General features: G+C 45.2%; 1 protein-coding gene across 1 annotated transcript in view; it reads left to right on the top strand.

Moving 5' to 3' along the window:
* The first annotated feature begins 2,311 nt into the window (after window positions 1-2,311).
* Window positions 2,312-13,399, top strand: part of PTPN21 (protein tyrosine phosphatase non-receptor type 21) — a 90,094-nt gene continuing 79,006 nt past the window's right edge. The window contains exons 1-2 of the mRNA XM_015144342.3: window positions 2,312-2,710; window positions 6,729-7,107. Coding sequence (XP_014999828.3) covers window positions 6,928-7,107 — 180 coding nt within the window. The 5' untranslated portion in view covers window positions 2,312-2,710; window positions 6,729-6,927. The remainder of the gene's footprint in view (window positions 2,711-6,728; window positions 7,108-13,399) is intronic.

Genomic DNA, 13,399 nt, shown 5'->3' with positions numbered 1-13,399 from the left:
CTTTCTTTTTACATTTTATTTATTTTAGTAAGAAATAGCTTCCAGCGTAAGAGTACGTATAAGTATGCCACCTTCTGGATAACAAGAGGGGGTAAAGATAGTTATATGTAGTTGTTTATAACTCTGCAGAACATCTCTATAAGGATACAGAGGAATGAGGGAACACTGGTTACCTCCCAGGAGAAGAGCTAGGTGTCTAGCAGGCAGGGTGAGAAGCAGACTTTTTACTTATACCCTTTTGTATCTTTGGGGGTGGCACCATATAAATTATCTCACTTCCTTAGATATGAAACACAAGCTAATAATAATTTTACAACTAATACTTTGAAGGCATTATTCAAGTGCCTTCCCATGAATGTTACTGCCAAATTAACATAGCTGAGGGAAAATAGGGCTTAGGTACTTGGTCAGTACATGACATCTGTGGACTGTGAGGGAGGAAGTTCAACTCAGTTGTCTAACATCTCTTGGGTTTTACGGTCATTTTCTATTTTTAAAATTCTTTTATTTTCTTCCTGATTCAATTAACAAGTTTTTATTTAGTGCCTACTCTTTGCCCAGTACTGTCCTGGGAATCCTAGGAGATATAAAAGAAGCCTTCATGAAACAACTTTTACAGTTCTTGCCAAGTGTGGAGATCACTGTGGAATGGTGTGGCTAGAAAGTCATCCTGGAAGCAGAGTCTTACTTGCAGAGACGCAGAAGGCTTAGACAAATGGAAGGAGGGCAGAAGGGGCTGCTGGCCAGGGGCAAAGCTTGACAGGGGCAGAAAGCGATATGGGTGGTCAGAGAGGCCCGTTTGGAAACTCCCGATGGGTCAGGCAGAAGAACTTAACCTTGGGAGTCCATTAGGAGTGATAAGAGAAGGAAGCCTGGTATTAGCAAGGAAATAAGAGAGAACCGAGAAACCAGATGCCAGGAGACCACCCTTGTTGCAATAATCCGAATGTAAAATGATGAGGGTTTGGATTTAGAATGTTCCAGGGGAAACAGAAAGGAAACAAAGAATTCATGAGATATTTCAAAGGAGGAAATACCAGGTCTTGATGATGGAGATGAGAATGGGAGAAATCACACGATTCCAATTTTTCTACCTTGGGAAGCCAGCAAAGGGACTTCTTTTCAGATCTCATTTCTTTCCTCGCGCGCAAATTGACCCCCTCGTAGAGTTCAGTTGAAATATCAATTACAAACAGAATTGATCTATTTTTTTCCCTTAGAAACACAGGTAATCTTATTTGCCTTTAGCTAAATGACCCAAGATGCACCTTGCTTGGCTTTGCTCTTGGATAGCACTCATACCTCTATGACAGTGCTCCCCACTTTGGCCTTGTACTGTGTGTGTGGTGTGTAGGTGCGTTTATTACCCACTAAACCAAAAGTCTGTGTTGTGCAGGGACCACGTCTCATGCATAGTTAAGTATTAAAAAGTTTTTGTTAATTGTTTAAGAAAATGATATTTACATGAAACAGTACTTTAAAAAGCTTTCCAGAAACAGCAGCATTAAAACAAAATCATTGAAATTAAAATTTACATAAATTAAAAGGTTCTCTGCTACACATGCCAAGAAAAGATCTTATACTATTGTAATAGTGTTAGAGTCACAGTTTTATTCCTCAGCTTAAGTGCTGCAATACAGTAATAAGAATGCAGTACCAGAATACTGTGTCACAATTAAACGAAACACTTCATATATGCTTTACACAAGTTATTGGATATTGCTTAGTATTTATTTCCCCCACCTCTGCGGTGCAAAGATATTAATATCCTTGTTTTATAGGAGAGGAAACAGGTAAAGAGAAATTAAGAAATTTGCACAAGGTCATCCAGCTAGTAAATGTTGGAGCTGGGATTTGAACCCAGACAACTTGGTCAAGTCTCCATCCTTAACAGTTCTGCTCTGTATTGCATAAGCAGACAGCTTATTTGAGGCATATGAACCATTTCTGGTGGGGGGGCTTTTCCACCCAGTACTGGAAGTGTCTAGTGATATGGGGCATAACCTTAGGAGCAAGCAGGAAAAGAAGAACTGTATTCCAATCTATTAAGAAATATACCAGAGTAAACGAATAACCATCAATAACAGCATTTTACAGCCTACCTAATAACACAAGAATAAAACTCTTTATCTGGAATCTAAATAATACCCCCTCCTCTCATTTTATTAAAAGCCTTGCTTTATTTGGAAACTCTTAAAATAAGTGATCATACGATTAAAAAAAGCAGCGGCGCGCCCCCTCCCCGGCGGCCGGGCGCAGCTGTCCGCGCCTCCCCCGCGCGGCTGCCCGCATTCCAACTCTCTGAGGTCACGGGCCGCCGCCGCCTCCCCAGATCCGCCCGCCCGGCCCAGGGGGAGGGACGCCCGGGCCTGGCCGCCCCGCTGCTCCGGCCGCGCGTCCCGCGTCGGTCCGACATTCTGTCCGTCCTGCTGCCACCCCACGCCCCCGCAAGGCTTCTTTGTGGGGCGCTCCTCGCCGGCCGGTCCCACCTCCAGGCCTCGCCCCTCGCCGTCGCCACCGCCGGACTCTGCTCAGGGGAATGGTCTGCGGGCCGGGTTTTTGGAGACAGGAAGTGAGGCGTGCGAGCCCCATGAGCACGCCGCGGCGCGGGCTGGCGTGCGGGTGCGGCTGCGGCGACCGCGCGGCGGGGCCCCGGGAGGCGGGTCGCTGAGCGGGGCGCGCGGCCCCGAGGATGCGGGAGCGGGAGCAGGTGAGGGCGCGGGCCCCGGCCGGCGGGAGGGGCGGGCCCCGGCACGAGCGGTGGGGTGTGTCCGCTCGCCGGGACCCCGGAGCGCGCCCGCGGCCCCGGAGTCCCGGAGAATGGGGCGCGGCGGCCAGACCCGTAGCGGTAGCATAACAAAGAGAAAAGTCTTGCTTTTCCAGGTTCGCTCTCATGTATTTGAGTAATTTCTAAAAGGGGTCTTGAACTTCTATTCTGAACGCCCTGGCCGATTGTTGCGGGTTAATTCTGGATCAGGGTTTTAAATGTGTTAGGCATATTTGTGCCTCTCAGAATATGTAAACGTGAAATTCGCCAGATAACTTTGGCGAGAAGGGGCGCAGGGAAGGGCTGTTTGGTAACGCCTGGGTTTGTTTTTGGAGTAGAATGTTTACTCTGGAAAAAAGAATTCTTGGATCTGCAAATTCCGACTTGTGATTTCTGCAAATCCTGATTAGATTGGCCGCTCTTGGCATGCTCGTCCTGTTTTTTGCTGAGAAAGCCTTATAATAATAGCGTATGCTCACAAACACATTCAAAACATTCGTGTGCTCCAAGTGACAACTGCTGTATGCCTAATAGTTGCTGACAGTTTATTTATTTTTTTAAGTTTGGGATACGACAGTAATTTTACTCTCAGTATAGTCCGTTTTGTTTCTAGGGCATTTTATTCTGGAGCATCTACGCGCAGATGTTTTCTCTGTGAGAAACATGGGTTTAATGCTATAGCTATAGATATTACTCTAAAAATGTCACATACTTTCTCCTTTTAGTGCTTATTTTATTTTAAAGCAACGTTGGCAAAATTACACGTGGTGAGGACCTTAATAGGAAGGGGAATCGCTATAAGATTGAGAAGTAAAGTGTATTTGAGAAACTTTTGGAAAGGGATGTAGAGAGGGAAAATTAAAATGAATTCACAAATAGTTCAGACTGCCTTTTGTAAACTTGTACTGAAGCAGAATCTAGTATGTATTCGTTTACTTACCACAAAACGGAAAGATTTTGTAGAGAAACAAAATCATCGTTTTCCTTTAATAGCGATGTATAAATTATATTTACTTTAGTCAATTCCAGACCCAATCACTTTGATATTATTGCATATTATTTTATACCTGAAACAGCCCTCCCCAAAGAACTCTTAAATTTGTACTCATCTTGGTTTTATTATCTTCAGACATTGATAATTGTATTACATCATTTGGCAACAAATACTGCATATTACTGAAAATTAGGATGTGTAGATCATTGATAAATTTGTAATTATTAAAATCATTATTTTAACATAGTGGGTTTTATATAAATAAGCAAAAAGCAAGCCATTCTTATGGATAGATCTGGGGGGGATGCACCATATACACACAGACTGCAACTTTTTCAATTTCATCTACTAAAATAATTTGACTTTTCCTTTATCCCTGATGCAGTAATACATTTCAAGTCTCAGGGACAATTGAACGTTTTACTGAGTTTGCTTAATCAGAGCTTAAGTTAATAATTAAGTTATACAGTGTAGTATCTATTGCTTTCAAGGCGTAGTTCTACGTAGTGAAAAGACTACCATATTTGAATGGCACCGAATACAAATATTTATCTTTCCTCTACACATATGCAATATCTTGTCTGTTCGTCTACACTACTTAATCCGCCCGGTTTCCAGTTACCATAATTTTTATATAAAATTGAAACCCACCATCTGATCTCATGAAAGGGTGTTTACTATGCATATTTATAATCCTTAAATATTTACATTCTTGGTTTATCAATTTTCTGGTTAAAAGCTTATTATTTAAAGTTGTCATTTGCTAATTTTTTTCCATCTTGCTTTACTTATTTATTTAGTTTATACCCCGAAACATCAAAGAGCATTGAAAACTACTGGAAGTGGAAACCATATCTTTTTAATATTTATTTTCTGTTTCCCTCCATAGTATGGTGCTTTTACCTACAGAAGGCACGCAGCAAATGCTGTTAATTAACACAGTGCTTTAGGTAGTTTCAGCTTTGTTTTTTTCTTCTGGCCTGCCCCAACCTTTGTTTTTAATATTTTGATTTTCCTGGCTATGGGGAATAACCAGAGCTCAAAACAAACAAAAAACTAGCCAGATAAAACCGTGGTTGGGTCCTTATTAGAGATACAGCTCTGTATGTAATTATAGCATGGTTGTAATCTCCTTGAAGACAGCGACGGCTTAGGGATTCGTCTTAGATTTCTCACGATGCTCATTACGCTGTCTTGTACCCAGAGACGCAACACACATTTGTGGAATGGAATTTCAATATGTTAAGTTTGGCAAAGCCGAGGGTAGTAGCCGAACCCTTTTCTCCAGCTCTACCATTCCCTAACGCTGTGTGCCCCATCACCTCTGGGCCTGAGACGCAGTCAGGAAAGCAGGACCCAGCAAAGGACTGGGAGTGTGGAATTTGGGATCGATTCCCAGCTTAGCCCGTCCTAGCGTGAAACTGCGAAAGCCGCTTCTCTTCCTGAAGCCTTGGTTCTGCCTGCTAGACGAGAGGGTCGGGAGCAGATCCTGCCTCTCCGCGCGCTCCGGGGCCGGAGCTCAGCGTAGCCAGCTATAGCTGGGTCTCGCTAAGCGATTCATCCCCAACAGGCAACCTCTGCGCAGAAGAAGGTGGGGAACCGTCTCAGGACCCTGGAAATATCCGGGATTTTGTAGACTCGTCTAGGGGGAAAAAAAACTAATCCAGCTGATACAAAAATTCCCAGCTGGTGCTCGCTCCCATTTGCCTCAGCCCAGAAGTTACCATCAACAGGTCTGGTTAAAAACTCGGTTAGAGCCCGGCGTGGTGGCGCGCACCTGTGGTCCCAGCTACCCGGGAGGCTGAGGCGGGAGGATCGCTTGAGCCCAGGTGTTCGAGGCTGCGGTGAGCTACGATGGCACCACTGCAGTCCAGTCTGGGTGGCATAGCAAGACTTCGCTCTATAAAACACGTTGTAAGGAGCGTATTTCGAGGTCCTGTGGCTCCAAAGCGGGTATGACAACCTCTCCACCGCCAGTAGGGCTCGCGCTGGTCCCTTTAAATGTTTCCTTCGGGAGCAGAGGGACCGGTCCTTTTAGAGCGCGTCCGTCCAGAAACGCGGCTGCAGAAAGAGGGTTCCGGAGCCTCCGAGTCTACTGGTTGTCCTGGCAACGCCGCTTGCTCTTCCCAAGGGGAGGACGCGGAAGAAGCCGGGGCCTGAGTGCTCCAAGGCCCCGTGGGCTTCCTGCGTTTGTTGCCCCCCCAGCCGCTCATTAACTCAGGATGGCGTGGAAGGCCTCGCCCGCCTCCCCTTCTGGGCCGCGGCTCCGCTTAGGTGAAGGCCTGTTTGGGCGTCCCCACCCTGGAGAGGGGCCGGGGTCTGGATTTTCAGAACTGCCACTCTTCCAGTGGTAAATGAATGGATAACGAGCATTTGTAGGGTATTTTATGATGTTTATCAGTAAATCAATTTGATGACGTGAATACTTCCACAAGCGCTTGTTAGGCACCTCACCGCGTCTGAACCACACACCTGCCATTCTTAGTGGGGATTATTCCTCCCATTTGCCTTCAGCGTTAATTTTCTAAAGGGATTGGGACTGGAATCTAGCTCTTTTGGGGGTATTTTGCACTTTTCTCACTTAAGAACTAAAGAACTCTGACATTTGGAGTACTACAACCTGAAAGAGTTACCTATGAAGAAACACCACCTTATCCAAAATAGGAAGAGGACCACGAATACTAACATTTGGGATTATAGTAGTGCTGGCCATTATCTCATTTAATCCTGACGATGGCCTAGCTTGCTATCCCTATTTGTAGGATACAGTGAAGGGTGGAGTCTGACCCTGAGCCCAACACAACTCTGAGATAAAATTCCACCCTGCCTCCCGGGTCCTGTTAGTGCCTCCTTTTTCCAGCGGGTGGGGACGGCTTATTATTGGGACACAGCTTGACTGGCTTTTCTTTATATTAAGCAAAGCCCAGCGTTACCTTTGCTTAAGTAACGGCGTTCCTCTTTCCCCAGCGCTGGCGTCGATGCTCACTTCCTCGGGCCATTGGAGACTCCGTTGCTTTTTAATGGCGGCAGCGGCTGCTGGGTGAGCAGCTGGAGGCCGGACAGTGTTCGTCCCATTCGGAGAGGATTGATTTCTCCTGGCGTCACCACCGCTGGGTTGGTGGGGGTAGCTTTTCCCTCTTTGCGCCTCCGCTCTTGAAGAAAGAAGATGCCACTGCCATTTGGGTTGAAACTGAAACGCACCCGGCGCTACACGGTGTCTAGCAAGAGCTGCCTGGTTGCCCGGATCCAGCTGCTTAATAACGAGTTTGTGGAGTTCACCCTGTCCGTGGAGAGCACTGGCCAGGAAAGCCTCGAGGCCGTGGCCCAGAGGCTGGAGCTGCGGGAGGTAAGCCACCTAAAGACTGCAGGCTGGGCGCGGGTGGCTCACGCCTATAATCCCAGCACTGAGAGACCGAGGCGGGTGGATCACCTGAGGTCAGGAGTTCTAGACCAGCCTGGCCAACATGGTGAAACCTCGTCTTTACTAAAAATACAAGGCCGGGCGCGGTGGCTCACGCCTGTAATCCCAGCACTTTGGGAGGCCGAGGCTGGCGAATCACAAGGTCAGGAGTTCGAGACCAGCCTGGCTAATATGGTGAAACCCCATCTCTACTAAAAATACAAAAATTAGCGGATGTGGTGGTGGGCACCTGTAGTCCCAGCTACTCGGGAGGCTGAGGCAGGAGAATCACTTGAACCTGGGAGGCAGAGGCTACAGTGAGCCGAGATTGTGCCACTGCACTCTAGCCTGGGCTACAGAGCAAGACACCAGCTCAAAAAAAAAAAAAAAAAAAAAATTAGCTGGGCCTGGTGGTGGGCCCCTGTAATCCCAGCTACTGGGGAGGCTGAGGCAGGAGAATTGCTTGTACCCAGGAGGTGGAGGTTGCAGTGAGCTGAGAGCTCACCACTGCACTCCAACCTGGGCAACATGAGCGAAACTGTCTCAAAAAAAAAAAAAAGACACTGCAGGCTTCTCTGTTCGGCATGCTGGCTGTGTGTTCTAGCCCACTGGCCACTCACTGTGTGTCCCTGGCTGGGATGTTTGAGTTGAGCCTGTAGGTTCTCTCCTCATGAAGCAGGAATAGATTAGAGCAAGAAGTCTTCCCTTGGGGTGCCGTATAATAACTAATGGTTCTTATTTTGAATATGTTTATATTCCCCCCTAAACGTAATCCAGAATCAAATGTGAATACACTCTGGGTTGTTCAAATTTCATATTTTCTAATATACCCCCTATGATATACTAGGTCATCCCTATCTCTAGTACAGTTTACTGACTTCATTCTTTCTTTTTTGTTCATTTTTATTTTTTTAGACGCAAGGTCTAGCTATGTTGCCCAGGTTGGTTTCAAATTCCTAGGCTCAAGTGATCCTCCCGCAATAGGCATGTGCCACCATGTCCAGCTCCTGACTTCATTCTTTCAACATTCATTGAGTAAACAGGAAATTCATTGACTATATTCTTATAGGTCAGATCAAGGTTCTAGAGACATATTGCCTGAACTCAGTTTGAGTTCTAGTTTCCTTACCATCTGCTTCTATTACCTTGGGCAAGTTATGTGATATCTCTGAGCCCCGGTTCTCCATCTGAAGCATGGGGATGACTGTGACACCTAATTCTCAGAGTAGCATAAGGCCATAAGCTCTACTAACTGTTAGAGTACTGATTGGGAGGTTTGCCTAGGAAACCCCTAATCTAGTTGGTAGGAAGTTATGGAGTACTTATGTATCCGTATAATATCTTAAATTTAAAATGTTATGCAAGGCCTGTGAAGAAAGGTCTCTAATTAAACCTAGGACCCTCCCTACCTTTGGCTGCCTGGTTCTGGGGTAAGGGAAAGCTAGAGAAACTGGTTATTCCACCTAAAAAGTCAGGAATAGATGAACTTTCTCCTGGTGACCATCCAGTCACTTATATGAGAACTCAGTACTGAAGACGCATAAGTGCCAAGCACATACATACTTGGAAGCTCACCCTGGTTGCCAATAAGAAAACAGGCATGATGCATGCTGTGATAAGGGAAGTAGAGGTTGTGCCATAGGCCAGAGGGAGGTGCAGCAAAGGGAAGGCTGCTCAGGGAAGTTGATTCTGAGCTGTGACCTGAGGATGGGGCAAGGGAGTCCTATCAGGGGCTGGAAGAGTTCCAACAAAGAGAACTGCACAGGGCCAAAGACGCAGAGGGAGCTGGTCTGCCTGAAGCCTGAAGTGCGTGGAGGAAAGGCTGACTGTAAGGGCAGCAAATGAGGATTTTTTTGTTAAAGGATTTGGATTTATCCTGAGCATAGTGGGGAAGTTTAATGAAGGGTGTAAACAGGTGTGGTACATTTGTTTCTGTGAAGAGTGAGCCCTTTGGAGAATGAGTCGAAGGGCGTGGTTCAGGTACAGATGGTAGCCACCTGGAGTTGGATAGGGTTGGAGAGAGGTGGTTGAAATCTGGAGATATTCAGGACCTACCGAGTAATAGGCAGGGGTTAGCATAGGTCCAGGTTGATATTCAGGTTTTCAGTAGATGGTGGGGCTATAACAGAGAGGAAATGTGAAAGGAAGTGCAGATCTATTAGGGGCAAGGAGGAGCGTGTGGTGAGCTCGGTTTTGGAAATACTGAGTTTGAGGTGTTTGAGGTGTCAATTGGAGGTGTTGAATAGACAGATGGATCTGTTGATCTGGAGTTCAGGCACGAGATCCAGGTTGGAGGGAAGAGATTGGGAAGTATCAGCCTAAGTGAGTTCATTAAAGCCAGAAGATGGTATGAGGCTCTCCAGGGGAGAAAAAGAGGACATTGCCGACCCCTTATGGTACATTAGAGGGGGGGAGAGTGTTGGAAGGAAACTGAGATGAAACTGTCCAAGAAGAAGAAAGAAAACCAGAATAGCAGGCCTCAGTAACCAGTCCTTGTTTACTTGCATTTATTCTTTCATAGGGATGGGGTCTCACTCCATCACCCAGGCTGGAGTACATTGGCACCATCATAGCTCAATACGTCCTCAAACTCCTAGGCTCAAGTGATCCTTTTGACTTAGTCTGGCAAGAGCTGGGACTATAGGTACACAACCACACCCAGCTAATTTTTTTTTTTAACTTGTATTTTTGAGATGGAGTCTTGCTGTGTTGCCCAGGCTGGTCTGGGAGTTCTTTCCTCTAGTTATCTTCCTGCTTCAACCTCCTGAGTAGGTGGGATTATAGGTGTGTGCCTCCTTGCTTGGCTTAGTGGCTTATTCTATTTATTTATTTATTTTGCTTGCTTCGACTTTTTTTTTTTCCTACTATGGTTTCTTCTTCCTGTAATTTTCTTCCTCATGCACCAGGTCTGTCTATAACGCCTAGAGTCAGCTTCTTGAAGAACTGTGGTTTGTTTATTTATTTATTTATTTATTTTGAGACAGAGTCTCACTCTGTCACCCAGGCTGGAGTGCAGTGGCGCAATCTCGACTCACTGTAAGCGCCACCTCCTGGGTTCACGCCATTCTTCTGCCTCAGCCTCCGGAGTAGCTGGGACTACAGGTGCCTGCCACCACACCCAGCTAATTTTTTTGTATTTTTAGTAGAGATGGGGTTTCACCGTGTTAGCCAGGATGGTCTCGATCTCCTGACCTCGTGATCCACCCGTTTCGGCCTCCCAGAGTGCTGGGATTACAGGCATGAGCCACTGCGCCCGGCCCCGGTTTATTTTTATACCAGGTGTGGAATGTGTTCAGTAAATACAGGGAGAACTGAACCCACAGGCATTGCCTTCCTTCTGTTAATAAGTCCAGAGAAATTGCCATCCATTATTAGAAGTTATCAGTCTCAGGGAACTGGTAACTTTATATAGCTGTGGGTATATTTTGAGCCTGATTTTTACCAGAAGAGGAAACAGGCATGGTCCCTAGAAAATGTTTTGCCCTTGGAGAGTCTGTTCCACAATTTCTGACATTTAGTAACAGTCAATGGTAGAAAATTTGTATAGCAAACTTTTCCTTTGAAAGCTCCAGAAGCTCTGCTCTGTAGCATATAAACAGATGGCCCAGGCGTCAGGCCTAATCTTACCAAATGACTGTTCAGAAATAATCTGAGTGGGGTCACACCTGTTTCTAGTTTGTACATATAGTCTCTGATTCATACCAAGAAATATCAGTATGTTGGTTTCTTGCATTATTCTCTCACCAAGCAAATCTGGAATTATCATATCTTATAGATTTGGGTGAAAAACTTTGTTACTGTCCAAATATAAATGGAGGGAAAAGTCTTTCCTCTTGCTTAATTGAATACCATTTCACTTCTATAATGACAATTTTTTTTTTTTTTTTTGAGATGGAGTTTCACTCTTACTGCCCAGGCTAGAGTGCAATGGTGTGATCTCAGTTCACTGCAACCTCTGCCTCCCAGGTCCAAGCGGTTCTTCTGCCTCAGCCTCCTCAGTAGCTGGGATTACAGGTGCCTACCACCACGCCCGGCTAATTTTTTTTTTTTTTTAAGTAGAGACGGGGTTTTATCATGTTGGCCAGGCTGGTCTCGAACTCCTGACCTCACATGGTCTGTTCACCTTGGCCTCCCAAAGTGCTGGGATTACAGGAGTGAGCCACCGTGCACGGCCCTATAATGACAGTTACAAGGGCAGCACAATAATATTATTATAACACTATACCCAAGGGTTTCAGCTATATCAGTAGTGTTTCTTACACTGGGTGTATGGGTATTTTTTTTTTGTTTGTATTTTTAGTCTTCATATTTTTACAAGTGTCTAAGATATATTAAATTAAAAGCAACATGGTTAATATACATATATCCAATATAGTTAACTTAGGTTGCTAACTTTCTTCTCAATTCACCATATTTGAACTACAGAAAGTAACTTTTAAAAATGGGAAAATGAATGATCCCCTTAGGAAAATGTTGCTGTTCATTATAGCAATAGTTTCTCAAAGCTGTTGGAATTCCCTGCCTATCATTCTTCTGAGTTTCAAAACATTTTTTCAGGAGAGGCTTTGAGTCCTTATGGAGTTTAAGGGGAGCTAGAAAATTCTCTCAAATTTTAAAAGTATATGCTGAAAAGTATATGCTGAAGGAGGTGGCTTGAAGGAGGTGGTGAGACAAGAGGGTGCCACCTGGGCATGGCCACTGCCTGGGGCATCACCTTGATGGAATCAGCACAGTCCAGAGTGCAAGAGCCAGGCTCAAAAATCTCATGTCATGGGAAGATCTGATTTAATCTAGCTCACTGAGAATGATGTGCAAAACCAGGACCCAAGTTTAGTAATTTATAAGCAGTAAGGAACTGCCAAGGGTCCCAGGTATGTGTACCCTCTGCCCAGGCTAAGATTTTCCTATAGTTAGGGCACATGGGAGCCAGAACAAACCAGAAGTTTCATGGTGAACATGGAATCAGTAGAGGTGTTGCCTTGAAAAAGTAGATATTTTCATAAGTAGGCCAGGCGTGGTGGCTCATGCCTGTAATCCCAGCACTTTGGGAGGCCGAGGTGGGCGGATCACCTGAGGTCAGGAGTTCAAGACTAGCCTGTCCTGGCCAACATCATGAAACCCCATCCCTACTAAAAGTACAAAAAAATTACCTGGGTGTGATGGTATATGCCTGTAGTCCCAGCTACTTGGAAGGCTGAGACAGGAGAATCACTTGAACCCGAGAGGCAGACGTTGCAACGAGCTGAGATTGCGCCACTGCACTCCAGCCTGGGTGACAGAGTGAGACTCTGTCTAAAAAAAAAAAAAAAAAAAGAAAGAAAGAAAAGAAAAAGTACATATTTTTATAAGCAGAGAATTGCTGCCTCCAGGACCAGACAAATTCCTTTAAGTCAGGACACCCTTTCCTCTGGGCGGTGCTTCAGTGGTGCTTTAGTCCCTGTCTGCCTCTTGAGATGGATGCTCAGCAAAGTGGTTAAGACAGTCTGCAGTAGTCAGAAACACCTAGGTTGCATCCAAGTGCTGTAATTTAAGTAATTATTAAATCACTTAATTTCCCAAGGTCATTGATTTTTCATCTGTAAGTTGGGGATAATAATAGTACCTACTTGATAGTGGCTATAAGGATTCAGTGTTAAATGTAAAACATTTAGCAAAGGACCTGGTATTTGGGAAACTCTTAATAAGTGTTCATCTTTATTCTCTTCATAGGAATTCTTTTCTTTTCTATTTTTCTTTTATTTTTTGGTGAGCTGGAGTGTTGCTCTGTCGCCCAGGCTGGAGTGCAAATGGCGCGATCTCAGCTCACTGCAACTTCCACCTCGTGGGGTCAAGCAATTCTCTCACCTCAGCCTCCCAAGTAGCTGGGATTACAGGCGCCTGCCACCACTCCTGGCTAATTTTTATATTTTTAGTAGAGATGGGATTTCACTATGTTGGCCAAGCTGGTCTTGAACTCCTGACCTCAGGTGATCCACCCGCCTCGGCTTCCCAAAGTGCTGGGATTGCAGGCATGAGCCACCACACCCAGCCTAAAAAGGTTTTTAATCCTCAGGATATGGGGAAGTTCTGAAACCATGGAAGTCTCTTCAAGATTATTATTTTTTTGATGTTTTTGCTATGGTATATTGTGTTAGTTTTATAACTTAGAGGACAGTTTTCTTCCACCTGTTTCTGAGGGGTGTGTGTGTGTGTTGGGGCCTCTTTATTGTTGTTCCCATATATGGCCTTCATACGTAAC

Source organism: Macaca mulatta, chromosome 7 (assembly GCF_049350105.2).
Source record: "Macaca mulatta isolate MMU2019108-1 chromosome 7, T2T-MMU8v2.0, whole genome shotgun sequence".
In the NCBI taxonomy this organism is placed as follows: Eukaryota; Metazoa; Chordata; class Mammalia; order Primates; family Cercopithecidae; genus Macaca; species Macaca mulatta.
The sequence above is the reverse complement of the archived record's forward strand: the minus strand, read 5'-3'. Positions and strand labels throughout refer to the sequence as shown.